The 13,955-nt window shown below is 44.5% G+C and overlaps 1 protein-coding gene across 1 annotated transcript in view; it reads left to right on the forward strand.

The window, feature by feature from the left end:
- The window catches only part of BCL2L14 (BCL2 like 14), a 287,206-nt gene that overhangs the window by 17,360 nt on the left and 255,891 nt on the right, over positions 1 to 13,955 (forward strand). Inside the window, exons 3-7 of the mRNA XM_082348860.1 lie at positions 808 to 981; positions 1,646 to 1,753; positions 2,985 to 3,055; positions 6,001 to 6,267; positions 7,822 to 12,617. Of these exons, the coding sequence (XP_082204986.1) occupies positions 808 to 981; positions 1,646 to 1,753; positions 2,985 to 3,055; positions 6,001 to 6,267; positions 7,822 to 7,926 (725 nt within the window). The 3' untranslated portion in view covers positions 7,927 to 12,617. The remainder of the gene's footprint in view (positions 1 to 807; positions 982 to 1,645; positions 1,754 to 2,984; positions 3,056 to 6,000; positions 6,268 to 7,821; positions 12,618 to 13,955) is intronic.

A 13,955-nucleotide genomic window follows, 5' to 3' on the forward strand; every position in this document is an offset into this window, starting at 1 on the left:
GCAGTACTGCCTGCCCTCCCAACCCGACCCCATCCCCTACCAGGGGCAAAGTCGACTTGTCCTTCACAGGCTATGACATTCAGGGGGCCAGTGCCATTTAAACCTTCATGTCCCCAAATGCTTTATCCTCTAGTTGCGTGTGCAAATTCATGACATAAGGCTTTTCCTGGATTATAAACTGTTGAAGGTCATGGGTTAGACTTTATGCATCCTTGTTTACCTATCAGCATTTTTCCCATGTTTCCCACTAGACGTGGAGGAGAGAGAAGACACGTGACCATGCAAGCAAGGGGAGTTCAGTGTTCACTTGATAATGAGTCATGAATATGGCCTGAGAGCAGGGATATTTCTCTTTCCTCCGTGACAACCCCCAAAGGCTTGTCACACTGCTGAATGCCCTCCTATGTACATAGGGGCCAGCTCTCCAAGATATAAAGGATGTCCAAAAAAAAAGAATAAAAATAAAAGCATAATGAGCATTCCCTCAAGCAAAGAACTAAGCACTCCCTTTTGTGTTTCCTCCCTTGCAAAGGGGCAAGGGGACCCTAATTTTGCAAGACTTCAAAAAGAGGGTGCAGAGGGGCAATTGTTTCGAGGTGGCAATCATTCCTGTGTGCGCTCCTCCTCCATCCCAGCCTCTGCCAGGCAACTGCCGGCGCTTTCGGAAGAATGGACTCCCCTCCACGCACACTCCCGGCCGTTTCCTTTCGCTCCAGGCTGGTGTTTTCATTTCGGGCAACTGTGCATACCAATGAGCTAGACGAAGTTCTGGGAAGGGCCTGTCAGCACAATTTTGTCTTGTTTCAGCCGTGGACCCCAAAGTTGTTTCCATTGCCAACCGAGTTGCTGAAATCGTTTATTCCTGGCCGCCGCCAGAAGAGCTCCACAGCCCAGGAGGAAGCTTCAAGTCCAGAAGGATTGTGACACGCCAGGGTCTCCAGAACCAGGGCTTCCAGCCTAGAGCTGCAAGTGGGAAGAGAGGTAAACTTCCCTTCTGAGTGTTTGCACTGGGCTGCCTGTGTGCCAGGCAGAGGTCTACAGCATTTATGTACTTATTCAGCTCAGGGCTCTGCAACTTAGGAATCTCTGCTAACCTGGCCTCAGGGCACGACAGCAACATGCTGGAGGCACTGACCTTTAGCTTGAGAGACCAGCCCAAGCCAAGGGTGTGCCAGCAGCTGGAAGCAACAGGCCAAACTCACTGCTAAGTCCAAAGAAAAGTCTCCTACTGAGGGGCAGGAGGAAGTACAAAGCGTGCACTCAACCTTGTCCACAAGGGGAAATGCATGTTAGATTTCATCACGTTAGCGATGGCCAAGGACCAGTGTACTCGAGCAAGAGCACAGGGTATATAGGTGGAGCATCGCCCGGGCATTTATGATACTGCCTTGGGCTCCTGTGAAAAAGCAGGGGGTTGTCAGGTACCAGGCCTGGGGCAAAACGTGAAGCAGAACTGAGAAGTAGTGATCAGACTGGGTCAGTTGTCACCAAACTATAGCAATAGCTAGGACTGTGGATCGCATCCCACTTGCAGGAATTCTAGAGTTGAGGGAAGCAGGACCAAGTGCCACAGGAAGAGAAGTTCAGTCCGGCCATTCCCTCATTAATGACTGTCCTGCCCGTGGTTCTCTTTCCCAAACTCCAGTGGATGATGAGGGGCCGAGCTGGCTCCTGAGTTTGCAGCACGCCAAAACAGAAGGCAAAAGATTTATCCGCCTAGGTGGTGGTGTCTCCCAACCCCAGAAGCAAAGCGGTGAGTCTGTCCACCCCGTGCTGTGCTGCTGGGACCACAAACTACCAAAGGGGCTTAGAGAGCGAGGCGCTGGGGAAGGAGGACCCCTCTGATAGCAAAAAACAAAGTGTTCCCACTTTATTGCTATCTCATGTGTGTCTGGGCCTCGTAAAGCAATACCCCTAAACCAGGCAAAAGCTCAGGCTCTCATCCTTTGTGCGCATGAGAAATTCAGGCTGCTGTTCTAGCAACTTTCCTGGAGAGAGGCGGCAGCGTCAGATAAAAACTACACATGGGCAGTGGAAGCATGCAGTCCTTCTTTTCCCAGGTGACTTGGGTCTCAGACTTCCTACCACCTTGCCCTTCACTCGACCTTGTGGGATGAATTTCCTGGCCTCTCCTCCCCTCTCCCTCTGGGACAAACATGAGGACTCCATGACTTCAGAGACTGCGCCATAAGGAAAAAGTGCCGTCTCTGTTTGGATTCCACTCTATGGCAATGACCGTTTTCCTACTGTTTCATGTTAGCACATTTTGAGACAAGAAAAATCAGACTCCACCTTCCCCGTTCCAACACACACACCAACTGGAGCCACCTCTCTCTCCGTCTGCCATGTTAGCCTTTGGGGTGGGAGACCTTATTCATTTTATTTACTTACACTCCACCTTGTTGTAAAGACACAGCACACAAAGTACACATTTTAGTAAGATAAATCAAATTTGAAAGATACTGTAAAAAGAAAACAGTAGGAAAATAGGTGGGTTTAGGAATGAGTTTAATTCCCCCAGTGCAGGAAGGCTATACCCACCTCTTAGGAGGCCGCAGTTTGGCTCTACACTTTCTAGCAGCTAACACAAAGGGGTAAGACGATCCAGTAGGGATTTATGGTGTCTACATGGAAAAAGCACCATCTGTCAGGACAAACCCAAAGACCGAGAGAAACTGCTCCTAAATATCTTTAGAGATAAGCTCATGTATCTTCAACAACATTTTTACAGTAAATAAAGTGATGAGTTTCATGGTGAGAACTGTGGGAGTGCTGGGGGAAGAAAGAGAGGAAAGGAGGGGACCGTGGGAGAGGGTGTCTGGAATGGTTTGGGCCTGATCAGAAGAGGCAAGGTAAGATTTACTTTGCTGAGAATTATGAAGGGCATGTCTTCCTCAATCCCTAACCAGGCTACAAGCAGTGTCCCTGGAAACATTTAAGATTGTTTTTTCTTAAAAGAAATAACTGGAATTTTCCCCTGGCAGATGGAGAAGACCAAATAATAGCCAGAATCGTTGAGCTGCTGAAATATTCGGGGGATCAGTTGGAAAGAGAGGTAGGGAGCTTCTTGAACTAACGAGTTTTCTTTCTGTGCCCGCGCGCTGGTACCCAGGAAAGGAACTGTACTGCTGTTTGTACTCCTTTGCAAAGTTCTGGTTTCCACTTAGTCCTAAATTTTATTTCCCTTGGACTCAAAACTCTTCATGCTGGCAGCATCTCAAAAATGAATCACTTTGGAAAACATAAGTAAACCTTCTGGAGCCTCCTTGGAATTTTTGGAAATGAAAAAAGTAACTTTGTTTTTGCAGGAAAAAGACACCAATAAATTACAATTTGCTGAATAGAATTATGAATCTAGTTCCCCACGTAACTGATCCTCAGGGAAGTTTAGACCCTTGCATTTGCCCTGCAGCGTGGATATCTGTGTCCCACAGCTGCTCCAAGTCTGGAGTCTTGTCTGAAATCTCCCCCCTAGAAAGGCCGGACTGTTCTCTCTCAGCAATTCTGCCAGGGGGCAGGTTAGTGTTAACTCGGAGAACTCTTGAGTTTCCTGCCATTTAGAAGTTGGGACCAGTCATTCCCATCAGGAACGTGTAGGAGTTGCCTTCAGGTAAAGAGGTAGTGAGCAGGCCCCCCTGTAGTCAGGGCTTCTCAAGGGATCTTGTCCGTGTCTGCCACCCACTGACGGCTGCGTAGTCTCCAGCGTCTGTCCATCAGGGGCTGGCCTGTGGACCCATTCCTCTGTTTGGCCAGGATCCATGGGGAGGAAGTCAGGTCTGTGAGGGCTCTGCAGGAGGGGGAAACAGCACTCACTGGCCAGCCAGCCACCCCAGTCTCAGCATGCTCCGTGGCTCCTCGACGCCTTTGTCACAGGTGTGCCCAGAGGATGGTGACCAGGACGGGGAAGGGCAGATGAGGTGGTGCAGAACGAGAAACACTGAGAAAACCAGGGGTATCCGACCAAAGAAAAGAGAAGGGGGTATGGGAGCTTCAGGGCCACAGTACGGGGCGGACAGGGGTGCAGAGGAAGCAGAAAACAGAAGAGGGCACATGGTTTAAGGACACGCCTGTGTTTCTCCAGAACTAATGTCAATAGATAGGAGTTACAGGGCAATTGATTTCTCCCCACTTTAAGAATGAACTTTCTAGCACTCATGGCTGTCCATCGAAGCCAAGGGCTGCCTTGTGAAGAAAAGATCTTCCTGTCTCTAGAAGAATTCCAAGTAGATGCCACTAACCAGCCCACAGTTCAGGACTTGAACTAGGAAGGATCTGACAGGTGTGCTCAAGGATTCCTTACAGCTCAAAGTGGCCGTGGCTCTCACGGCAGTCTCCTTCCCGGCCTCCCCCCGGGCAGGGACTTGAAGTAGGTCAGGGAGGCCAGGGACGGGGGCGTGGCATGAAGGTTGACCCTTCTGGTTATGAAGAGAGATGCTTTCCTTTTCACCCAACAAATTACCACTTGAAAAACCTCACTTTGCCTGACGCACTCTCTTGATTTGGGGGCAATCATTTACATTATTTCTGTAGAAAACATGGTGGTGGTTCTCTTTATGTGGTCCCCCAGTAGCGGACTCTGGTGGGAGCACACAGAAGCTCTACTCGTGCTCTGTGGGTGTAAGTTCCCCACAGAGTGGCACAGTGACGTGAGGAGGGGACCTGCCATGTCTGCAGAGTGTCTGCCAAGCCACTCATCCCCGAGGGCACCTGCGGGCTCCTCCTGCACCTCCCTGAGATGCCAGAAAGCCAGGTGCAGCCCCAAGGGGCAGGGGGGCAGAGTGGGTACCCTGTGGAAGGGCTTTCTTTCCGGCGTTTGATTCTCTCACTGTTCTGGCATGGTCCTGGATTCCAGCCGCCCACTGGAGGTTTCGAGTCTACCTTCTTCCACTGAGTCATGACTAAGAGGAATCCATTCTTGGTGTCGAGGATGTTCCTGCTGCTTCAGACTTATAATTCAAATAGGCCCCCGTGTCTCCTGGAAGTTGGGAGGAGGTGGGCTGGGCTCAGATAAAGGACACGGCTCCACTAAAAATCTTTATGTTGCAACTGACTCATCCCCAGAGTGCCCCTTTTAGAAATAATCGTGGTTGAAAACCTGCTCAGCTTATCATTCCTCAAGGACAGAACTAGTTGATTTTCAAATAAACATATAGCCCCTGATCACTGAGAAATTTCTGTTTTCACATGACAACCATCACTTTACAGACATGGCAAGGAGGGCCTTAGATGAGGATGATGTATGCTTTATGACACAAGCCCTGATTTTTCACAAGCAGAGGCAGGGACTTCCCTGGTGGTCCAGTGGTTAGGACTCTGCGTTTCCACTGCAGGGGGCACGGGTTCGATCCCTGGTCGGGGAACCAAGATCCCGCATGCCTTGCGGCGTGGCCAAAAAAAAAAAAGCGTCTCGCATCTTGAAGCATCCTGGACAAATGCTAACACTTTGAGAGCACTTTCCGCCATGTTGAGCACAACACAAAGTGTTTTACTCAATTACCCTGTAGTACAGGTACTGTCATCCCAGTTTAGAGATGACAAAACTGAAACCGAGAGGTTAAGTAAGTTCTCCAAGATTGCACAGCTAGTAAGAGGTGGAGCAGGAGAGTTTGAGCCAAGACAGTGATTTCCAGGCTTCAGATTCTGCCCACTACACAACCTCTAACAAAGCACTTTGCACTGGGTTACAACCGTCAGTAGACTGTGAGCCCTTTGACTGAGGGGCTGAGTCTTAATCGTCCACAGTACCACCTGTCAGGTACTCAGCACTCAGGAAACATTTGTTGAATGTCGAATGAATGGGCTGTTCAGTTTGTATTTGTCCCCATGAAAAGAATTCACAGAGAAGGTCCATGCCCAATCCAGCCCTGCAGGACATGGTACCACGATTGAGACCAAAATTGAGGGTTTTCCATTGGGTGTTTCAGTTGCCCAGCGTTGAGTGGGAGAGCTTGCCTGCCCAGGCCAGGCTGCTGTACTGAGTGCTTCTCCTCTTGCACACAGTTGAAGAGAGACAAGGCTTTGATGAACAGCTTCCAGGACGGGCTGTCCTACCCTGTTTTCAAGACCATCACAGACCAGTTCCTAAGCGGTGTGGACACCAGGGGAGAATCAGAGGTCAAAGCTCAGGGCTTTAAGGCTGCTCTTGCAATAGATGTCATGGCCAAGCTCACAGGTATCGACAACCACCCCATGAACAGGGTGCTGGGCTTTGGAACCAAGTACCTGAAGGAGAACTTCTCGCCCTGGATCCAGCAGCACGGTGGCTGGGTAAGTGCATCCTATTTAAAAATAAATCTTCCCAGAACTCAGAGGAGATGGGATGGAAAGGGGTTTTTTTGGTTTGTTTTTTGTTTTTTTAAGTGAAGGGAACACATCTTTGAAGCAGTTCTCATGGGTTTCGGACACTTGAGTGGCAAGAGATTTATCCCATTGATGGGAACATATTTTTTAGTGATTATCTTCATTATCAATAAATATTTACTGAGCTCCCAAAGGGTATGTGGGGGGAGAGGGACTGGTCGGATGTAACAGGAAATGAAGAGATGTTGATATAAAATGTTTGGATAGACAGAATTTCTGTTTTCACAAATTTTGCAGGCAACGGAAATCTAGCAGTGAGACGAGGAGAGGCAGATAGTTCCTTATTCTCTCAGATGCTGATGGGGTGTGGGTGTAATTCTCACGCAGAGGTTCAGGGCTTATGACATTTTGTCATTGCTGCTTGGACCCAGCCATTGTGACAGGGACATTTTGATAACTGAAGAGCAGTTAAATTTTCATCTATTTTTAATTACCTGCTATCAGGCAAAACAGACCTCTTTACCCCGATTCCTCACCTCAGCCCCTCTCCCATCCTTTTCCCTTGAGATTTCCTTAAAACTGCCATGTTCGAATGGCCTCATAACAGTAACCTTTTCAAAATGCTTTATCCCATCCAGAACTCTAAATCTCACTACAGTTAAGTCCCCTACGTACGAACGAGTTCTGAGAGCGTGTTCGTTAAGTCCGATTTGTTCATAAGTCCAACAAAGTTAGCCTAGATACCCAGCTAACACAATCAGCTGTATAGTACTGTACTGTAAAAGGTTTATAATACTTTTCACACAAATAATACATGACACAAAAAACCAAGAAAGCATTTTGAGTCTTACAGTACAGTACCTTGAGAAGTACAGTAATACAGTATAACAGCTGGCACACAGGGGCTGCCATCGAGTGAAAAGGCAAGAAGAGTTACTGACTGGAGGAGGGAGAGGAGGTGGAGCTGAAGGATGGTCAGCAATAGGGATGAAGGGCAAGCTGCACTTTCACTCATGCCCGACATTGACGGCACAGGTTCTGGTTCCTTGCTGGGACCAGATGCACGTTTGCATCTTTTAAAGTTCGCAACTTGAAGGTTCGTATGTAGGGGACTTACTGTAGGCCTAGGGCATGTTTGTCTGTTCAAGCCCTTCCTAGGAGGCCATACACTATCATTAGTCCTCTTTCCACTAGAGTGGTCCAGGGGCCAGGAGGAGGCTTGAGTCTGCTCTGGGCATGGCCCTGGGGCCTCCAAACAGGCTTAGTGTCTTGGCTACCAGACGGAAAGTACAGCTGATCATGCCTAAGGGGATGAAGTGCCTGCCATGGTCTCCAGTGGCTACCCATTAAGCTATCCAGACTTCTTTCCTATTTTCCACTTTTGCACCAGATATGATAGCCCTTAAGTGGCTAATCTGAACAAGGGCTCTTAGGTATTCTAAATTCAAGCTGCCTTAACTCATGCTAAGAGGAGGACAGAATCCTCGACATCACTTCAGCTTTAACTGCTCTTTCTTCCAGGACCCCCTCAAGTCCCTCTTCTGCCCCAGAGCCCTTCCTGACTACTCCGGCTCAAGACTCTTACCAGCCTCTGACCTTTTACAACACTTCACGTTTGCATTATGACTATATACAGGAAATTACCATCATTGTTGGTCTTGTTAATATATTTTTCCAGCGAGATTATAAGTATCAATTGGGCTTACAGGCCTGTTCTCAAAAGTCTATTTAGTTAATTAATGTAGCTGAAATGCCAAAAGTGTTCTATGAAAAACTGTGTTTCTACACCAAAAGCACAAGCGACAGAAGAAAAAATAAACTGGACTACATCAAAATTAAAAATATTTCTGCTTCAAATGATACCATCAAGAAGGTAAAGAAACAACCCAGAGAATGGGAAAAAATATTTGCAAATTATATATCTGATAAGGGACTTGTATTCAGAATACGTAATAAATTCTTACAAGTCAACAATAAAAGACAAAAAACCCCACAATTTTTAAAATGGGCAATCGATTTGAATAGACATTTCTTCAAAGAAGATACACAAATGGCCAATGAGCACATGAAAAGATCCTTGCTTGCCATCTTCATTTCAACATTAGGGAAACGCAAATCAAAACCACAATGAGATACCCACTAGCATGGCTAAAATAAAAAAAGACAAGTGTCAGTGAGGATGTGGAGAAATTTGAATCCTTATACCTTGCTGGTTGCACTCTAAAATGGTCCGGCCCCTTTGGAAAACAATTCGGCAGTTCCCCAAAAGGTCTATACCCAAGAAAACTGAAAACAAGTGTTCACATAAAAACTTGTACATGAATGTTCATAGCAGCATCATTAGTCATAATGGCCCAAAAGTGGAAACAACAAAGAAGTTTATCCATGATGAATAATGAATGGAAAAACCCAATGTGCAATATCCATACAGTAGAATAATATTTAGCCATAAAAAGGAATGAAGTATGGACAGGTGGCCGAACCTTGAAAACATTAGGCACAGTGAAAGAAGTCAGACAGAAGGGCCATATATTGTATGATTCCATTTATATGAAATGTCCAGAATAGACAAATTCATAGAGACAGTGGTTTCCTAGGGTTTTGGGGAGAGAGAATGGGGTGTGACTGCTAATGGACACAGAGGTTCTTTTTGTGGTGATGAAAATGTTCTAAAATCACATAGAAGTGATGGTTGCACAACTTCGTGAATATACTAAAAGCCACTGAATTATGTACTTTAAGAGGTGAGTTTTATGGTATATTTAAAAAAAAATCCGTTATGAAAAACAGTGGTTCTAATTCTAGTAAGCAAATAAAAAGAGGAAAGAAAAAAGAATACAAAAAGTTTTATTAGTTTTTAATTTGGCTGCTAGTGCTAGAGAGAAAAACAGTTCCAATCAGAAAACAGATGTATTTTTTTGGGGTAGAAATAATAAAGGGAATTTTCAAAGGCTTTAGAATTTTGTGGCACTAGTTCTTTAGCACTTGTATTTTCAATTCAAAATTTATTAGTTTACTTTTCCAGGTCATCTTAATCTTAAGTCGTGGCCACAGTTAGGTTTAATTTGGAGCACGTAGCTAGAAATTAGGAGGGAAGAGAAAGAATAAGAGGGAAAGGACTAATTTTTTCCAAAGTTGCAGAGACAGAGTTGCAAAAAATAAAGGATGCTGCTGAAAGAATATTTATGAGTTGATACGAACTATGAAAGTGTGGAGGAGATGTGGATTGAGACGGGTGCTCAGTCTCCCTGAACAGGAAACAGATGAATCTGGGTGGCAAGCCTTCCATTGCTCCAGGGATTTTAGTGGCTCTCCGGAGGGTCCTTGTAGTGTGGTGTGGAAGGAGAAAAACTATTCCTAGGCACACGTTTTCCAGGAGCTCAGGGTTCCTAATTATCTTAGTCGTCCACATTTCATAGGAGTGCATCTTATCTTCCCAACGGAACTGCAAATCTGTGAGGGCAGAATTATGTATTTCATGCCCCTTTTTCTCTCTCATAGCTTCCATTACTTTTACATACGTCATAGATGTTCAGCCAATACTTGTAGAATAATGAGTTGATCAAATGAATGAATAGCGACTCTATCCACAAAGCATGCCAAACAAGCCACCATTTGATTTTAATTTATTCCTTGGCCTTTTTGCTTCACTTGAAGCACCATTCACATCGTTACCCTGTGGTCCTGCAACCTCACCCCTTCTACAGCACTTTGAAAGGAGAGGTTTGCAACCTCCATAGTCATCAACCTTTCAGTATCTACTCTTCGAATTTAACCATAGAATCAAAGACTTTTCCCATCTAGTCGGTTAGCCCTGGGTGTGTAACATAAGTCCTTAGCTGATAAAGTTTTCCTTTCAGGCATACCGAGGATGCCAGTCAACTTTCCAAACCCTCCCCCAATCTTAACATGGTCTCCAAGCCTTGGGTCATGCCTGGGATAAGAAAGCAGAGTTAACAGGCATATGTTTTCACTTCAACAGTGAATCAAACTTGGAATTTTAAGAATCTATTTCTCTTTTTCCCCCCCTCTAGGAAAAAGTACTTGGGATATCACATGAAGAAGTAGACTGAAACATCAGAGGATTTGTAATCTGGAATACTCATGGTCCAACTCTGGTCTTGTGTACATCAGTCTTAGCACAGACTACGGGAGAAAACAAAAATGGACAAGGCAGATGGACCATCAAAATCTGCAAAACCATTATTCCTGCAAATCAAGAGGCATCAGGAGAGGCCTTGAAATCTCTGGCGCATAGAATCTAGTAGCATGGCCCTCGACATCCATGTTTTCAGGTCTCCATTGAGTGTGTAAGGAAGTCTAGAAAGACGAGTGGTAATTTTCCATTCAAATGCTTAGAACAGAAGTCATCACCCTGCCTCTGCCGGCCACTTGAGTGAAAGTGTGTGACAGATGTTTGTTGACCTCCTGAGGGTGAAATGATAAATGGGGCATGTGCTTACTCTTTGGTTTCCAGTACTATTTATTTTTCAAACTTCACTTGAGATGGCCTGACAATGACATTGTTTCAAGCCTACCTTTAGGCCAATGCGGCTGTTTGTGTTGGTAGACAGAGCTCAAAGAGACTCCTGAGTTTACTGCTGTATCCACTAGCCTGGGGAGAGACGGCCGTATCTGCTTTTTGACTCACTTCTCTTGGAGAATTCTTTGGCAGTTTGAAAAACTTGCATTTGGCAGAAAACAACTATTCCTGTCACCCTCAACTATCTCAGTGACCCCACCTCTACTTCTCGAGGTTTCTAGGCCTTTGTTATTTTTTGCGGTAATGATTAGTGGTTGGTAAAATAAATATGCGGAAAGATAACTGTCAAAAGAGTATGTTTATGGTTAAAATAAACAGTAAGTAAGAGTATAAGATTTCTGTGAGGATCATATAAGTGAATTTATATCAAGCGGTTAGAACAGTGCTTGGTATTTAGTGCTGTATTCACTTATGTCCACTATTATGTGCTGCCCTCAGCTAAGCTGAAAACTTGCTCTGCTTTCAAAGCAGTCACGGATAGTTTTTCTGAAATTGATACTGTTCAGAGTGAGGCTTTTTAGTAAATGAAGTATGTTCCATAGTAGGTGCTTAAGACACAAAACAATTTTTAAAAATACTATCAAATTAGAGTCTTACAAATTTCTGGCTCCCGAGCACCCAGCACGTAGCCTGATGTAAAGTAGGGGTTTAACAGACCTTTGATGAACAAATAAATGAATGAGTTTATCAGACATATTTTCAGCTTCAAGGGAAAACTGGAGCTATCTATTATCACATGCTTCACCACTCTACTCTGGATTAAAATGAGTTATTCTCTTTTACCTTCTTCCCCCTACGTTGAAACTCACAAATTTTAGGGCTAAAGGAGTTTCCTCTTACAGATGGAGACACTAGAGACCACCTCCTCTCCATTCCAAACTATTTGCAGTTCCCCAAATGTATTATGTAACCTTGTACTTCTGAGCCTCATAACATTTTCTCCACTTGGACCATTCTTATCTGTCGGTCCTCTTTCCCCCATTTCCCCTAATCCAACTAATTCTAGCCCATTTTTGCAAATCCATTCCTTCATTTTCTCCAGGAAGCATTTGCTAACCCTCCCTGGGCCACCATGAGACTATATTTGGATGCCTTTCCTCATAAGGATGTTCCATATCACCCTGTATAGAGACATTATACCTAATACATTGTATCATAAAAATGAGTCTTTTGCACTGGATTATAAATTATTTTGTAAACAACTATTTTGTCTAATTTAACTTTGTATACCTAATGCCTGGCATATTTTTAGTGCACATTTGCAGAGTCACACCCTAGCCTCACTGCTATAACCTGTAAATCAGTAAGGCTGGAGCATGGCCCAAGATATGTGTAGTTTTAACAAGCTCTCCAAGTGTTCCAATATCATCTGCAGCTTCTAGACAAGATGAAGTACTAGTAACTGAATTTAATCTCCTGCTAAAAACAACTGAAAAACAGATGAAATATATATACAAAAAAACCAGTTATCAACACATTGTGCATCAGGTAATGAAGGACTGGTCCCTGAGCTGAGAAAAAAAGTGAGCCCAATGATTGCTGTAGATTACTGCAGGTAGAGTTTCCAGGCCACGCTGCAAGGAAGGGAGCCCACAGAGGGCTCAGTACTCTCCCTGAAGAGAGGAGATACAGCCTGGGAGTCCAGGAAGGCCAAGGCAGCTGAAGTTTGTAGGGCAAGTGGAGAGAAGAAAATGGCACATCAAGCTCCAGAGATCGGCAGACAGTTCCCCTCAAGTTTTCAGATGAATACTCATCAACGTGTGTGTATCAAGAAGTTACCCAAGGCTTGGGAAAGAAACGCTTGAAAATATTAAGTGGCATACTCTTCCAGGCTCACACAGGGCTGGGAGCAGTGCCTATTTCCACTAACCAGAATGGAAAAACCTCAAAATCCACATGGCAATAGGCAGAATACACAGAAGAATTTTGCCTCAGTAGTGGGAAAAAATTAGCCCTAGACTAAACATACTTCTGGTTCTCTCCAACAAAAGCAAAAAGCAAGTACCAAAAGGATTAAGCTGTTATCAAGTAATTTAGCTGTGTTCCAGAACAAAGCTCAAGAATCTTTAAAGGATCACAAGACTATCCAACACCCAACAGGTAACATTCACAGTCAGCATCCAATAAAAAAAATTACAAGGTGTGTAAAGAAGCAGGAAAATTAGACCCATAATGAGAAAATTAAAAAATAAACACAAAAACAGAGATGATACAGCTGATATACTTATTCTACAAGGACACTGAAACCATCTTTATTGTATTCCATATGTTCAATGAGCCAGAGGAAAGACTGAACATGTGAAGTACACAGAACCTCACATAGAAATTATAAACATGACTCAAATCAAACTCCTAGAGAAGAAATCTATAACTCTGAGATGAAAAATATACTGGATCGGATTAACAGCAGACTAGACATTGTAGAAGAATAGATAAGTAAACCTGAAGACATACCAATAGATTCAAAATAAAACACAGAGAAATAAGACTGGGGGAAAAAACAACAGAACAACAGTGACTTGGGAAATGACTTCTACCAGCCTAATATATGTGTAATTGGAGTGAGAATTTTCCAAATTTGATGAAAACTATAAATCTACAGAACCAAGAAACTCAATGAATGCCGAACACAAAAACACGTAGAAAACTAAGGCACATCACAAATTGCTCCAAAGCAGTGATGATGAAAAAAAATCTTAAAAGTAGCCAGAGAGGGCTTCCCTGGTGGCGCAGTGGTTGAGAATCTGCCTGCCAATGCAGGGGACGCAGGTTCGAGACCTGGTCTGGGAAGACCCCACATGCCGCGGAGCAACTGGGCCCGTGAGCCACAACTACTGAGCCTGCGCGTCTGGAGCCTGTGCTCTGCAGCAAGAGAGGCCGCGATAGTGAGAGGCCCATGCACTGTGATGAAGAGTGGCCCCCGCTTGCCGCAACTAGAGAAAGCCCTTGCACAGAAATGAAGACCCAACACAGCTAAAAATAAATAAATAAATAAATAATAAAAATAAAGGAATTCCTTAAAAAAAAAAAAAAAGTAGCCAGAGAAAAAGGCACATTACATACAGAGAAACAAAAATAAAAATGACAGCAAACTTTTCTTGGGAAACAATAC

The sequence above is a fragment of the Balaenoptera borealis genome, assembly GCF_965194805.1.
Source record: "Balaenoptera borealis genome assembly, chromosome: 13".
Taxonomy (NCBI): domain Eukaryota; kingdom Metazoa; phylum Chordata; class Mammalia; order Artiodactyla; family Balaenopteridae; genus Balaenoptera; species Balaenoptera borealis.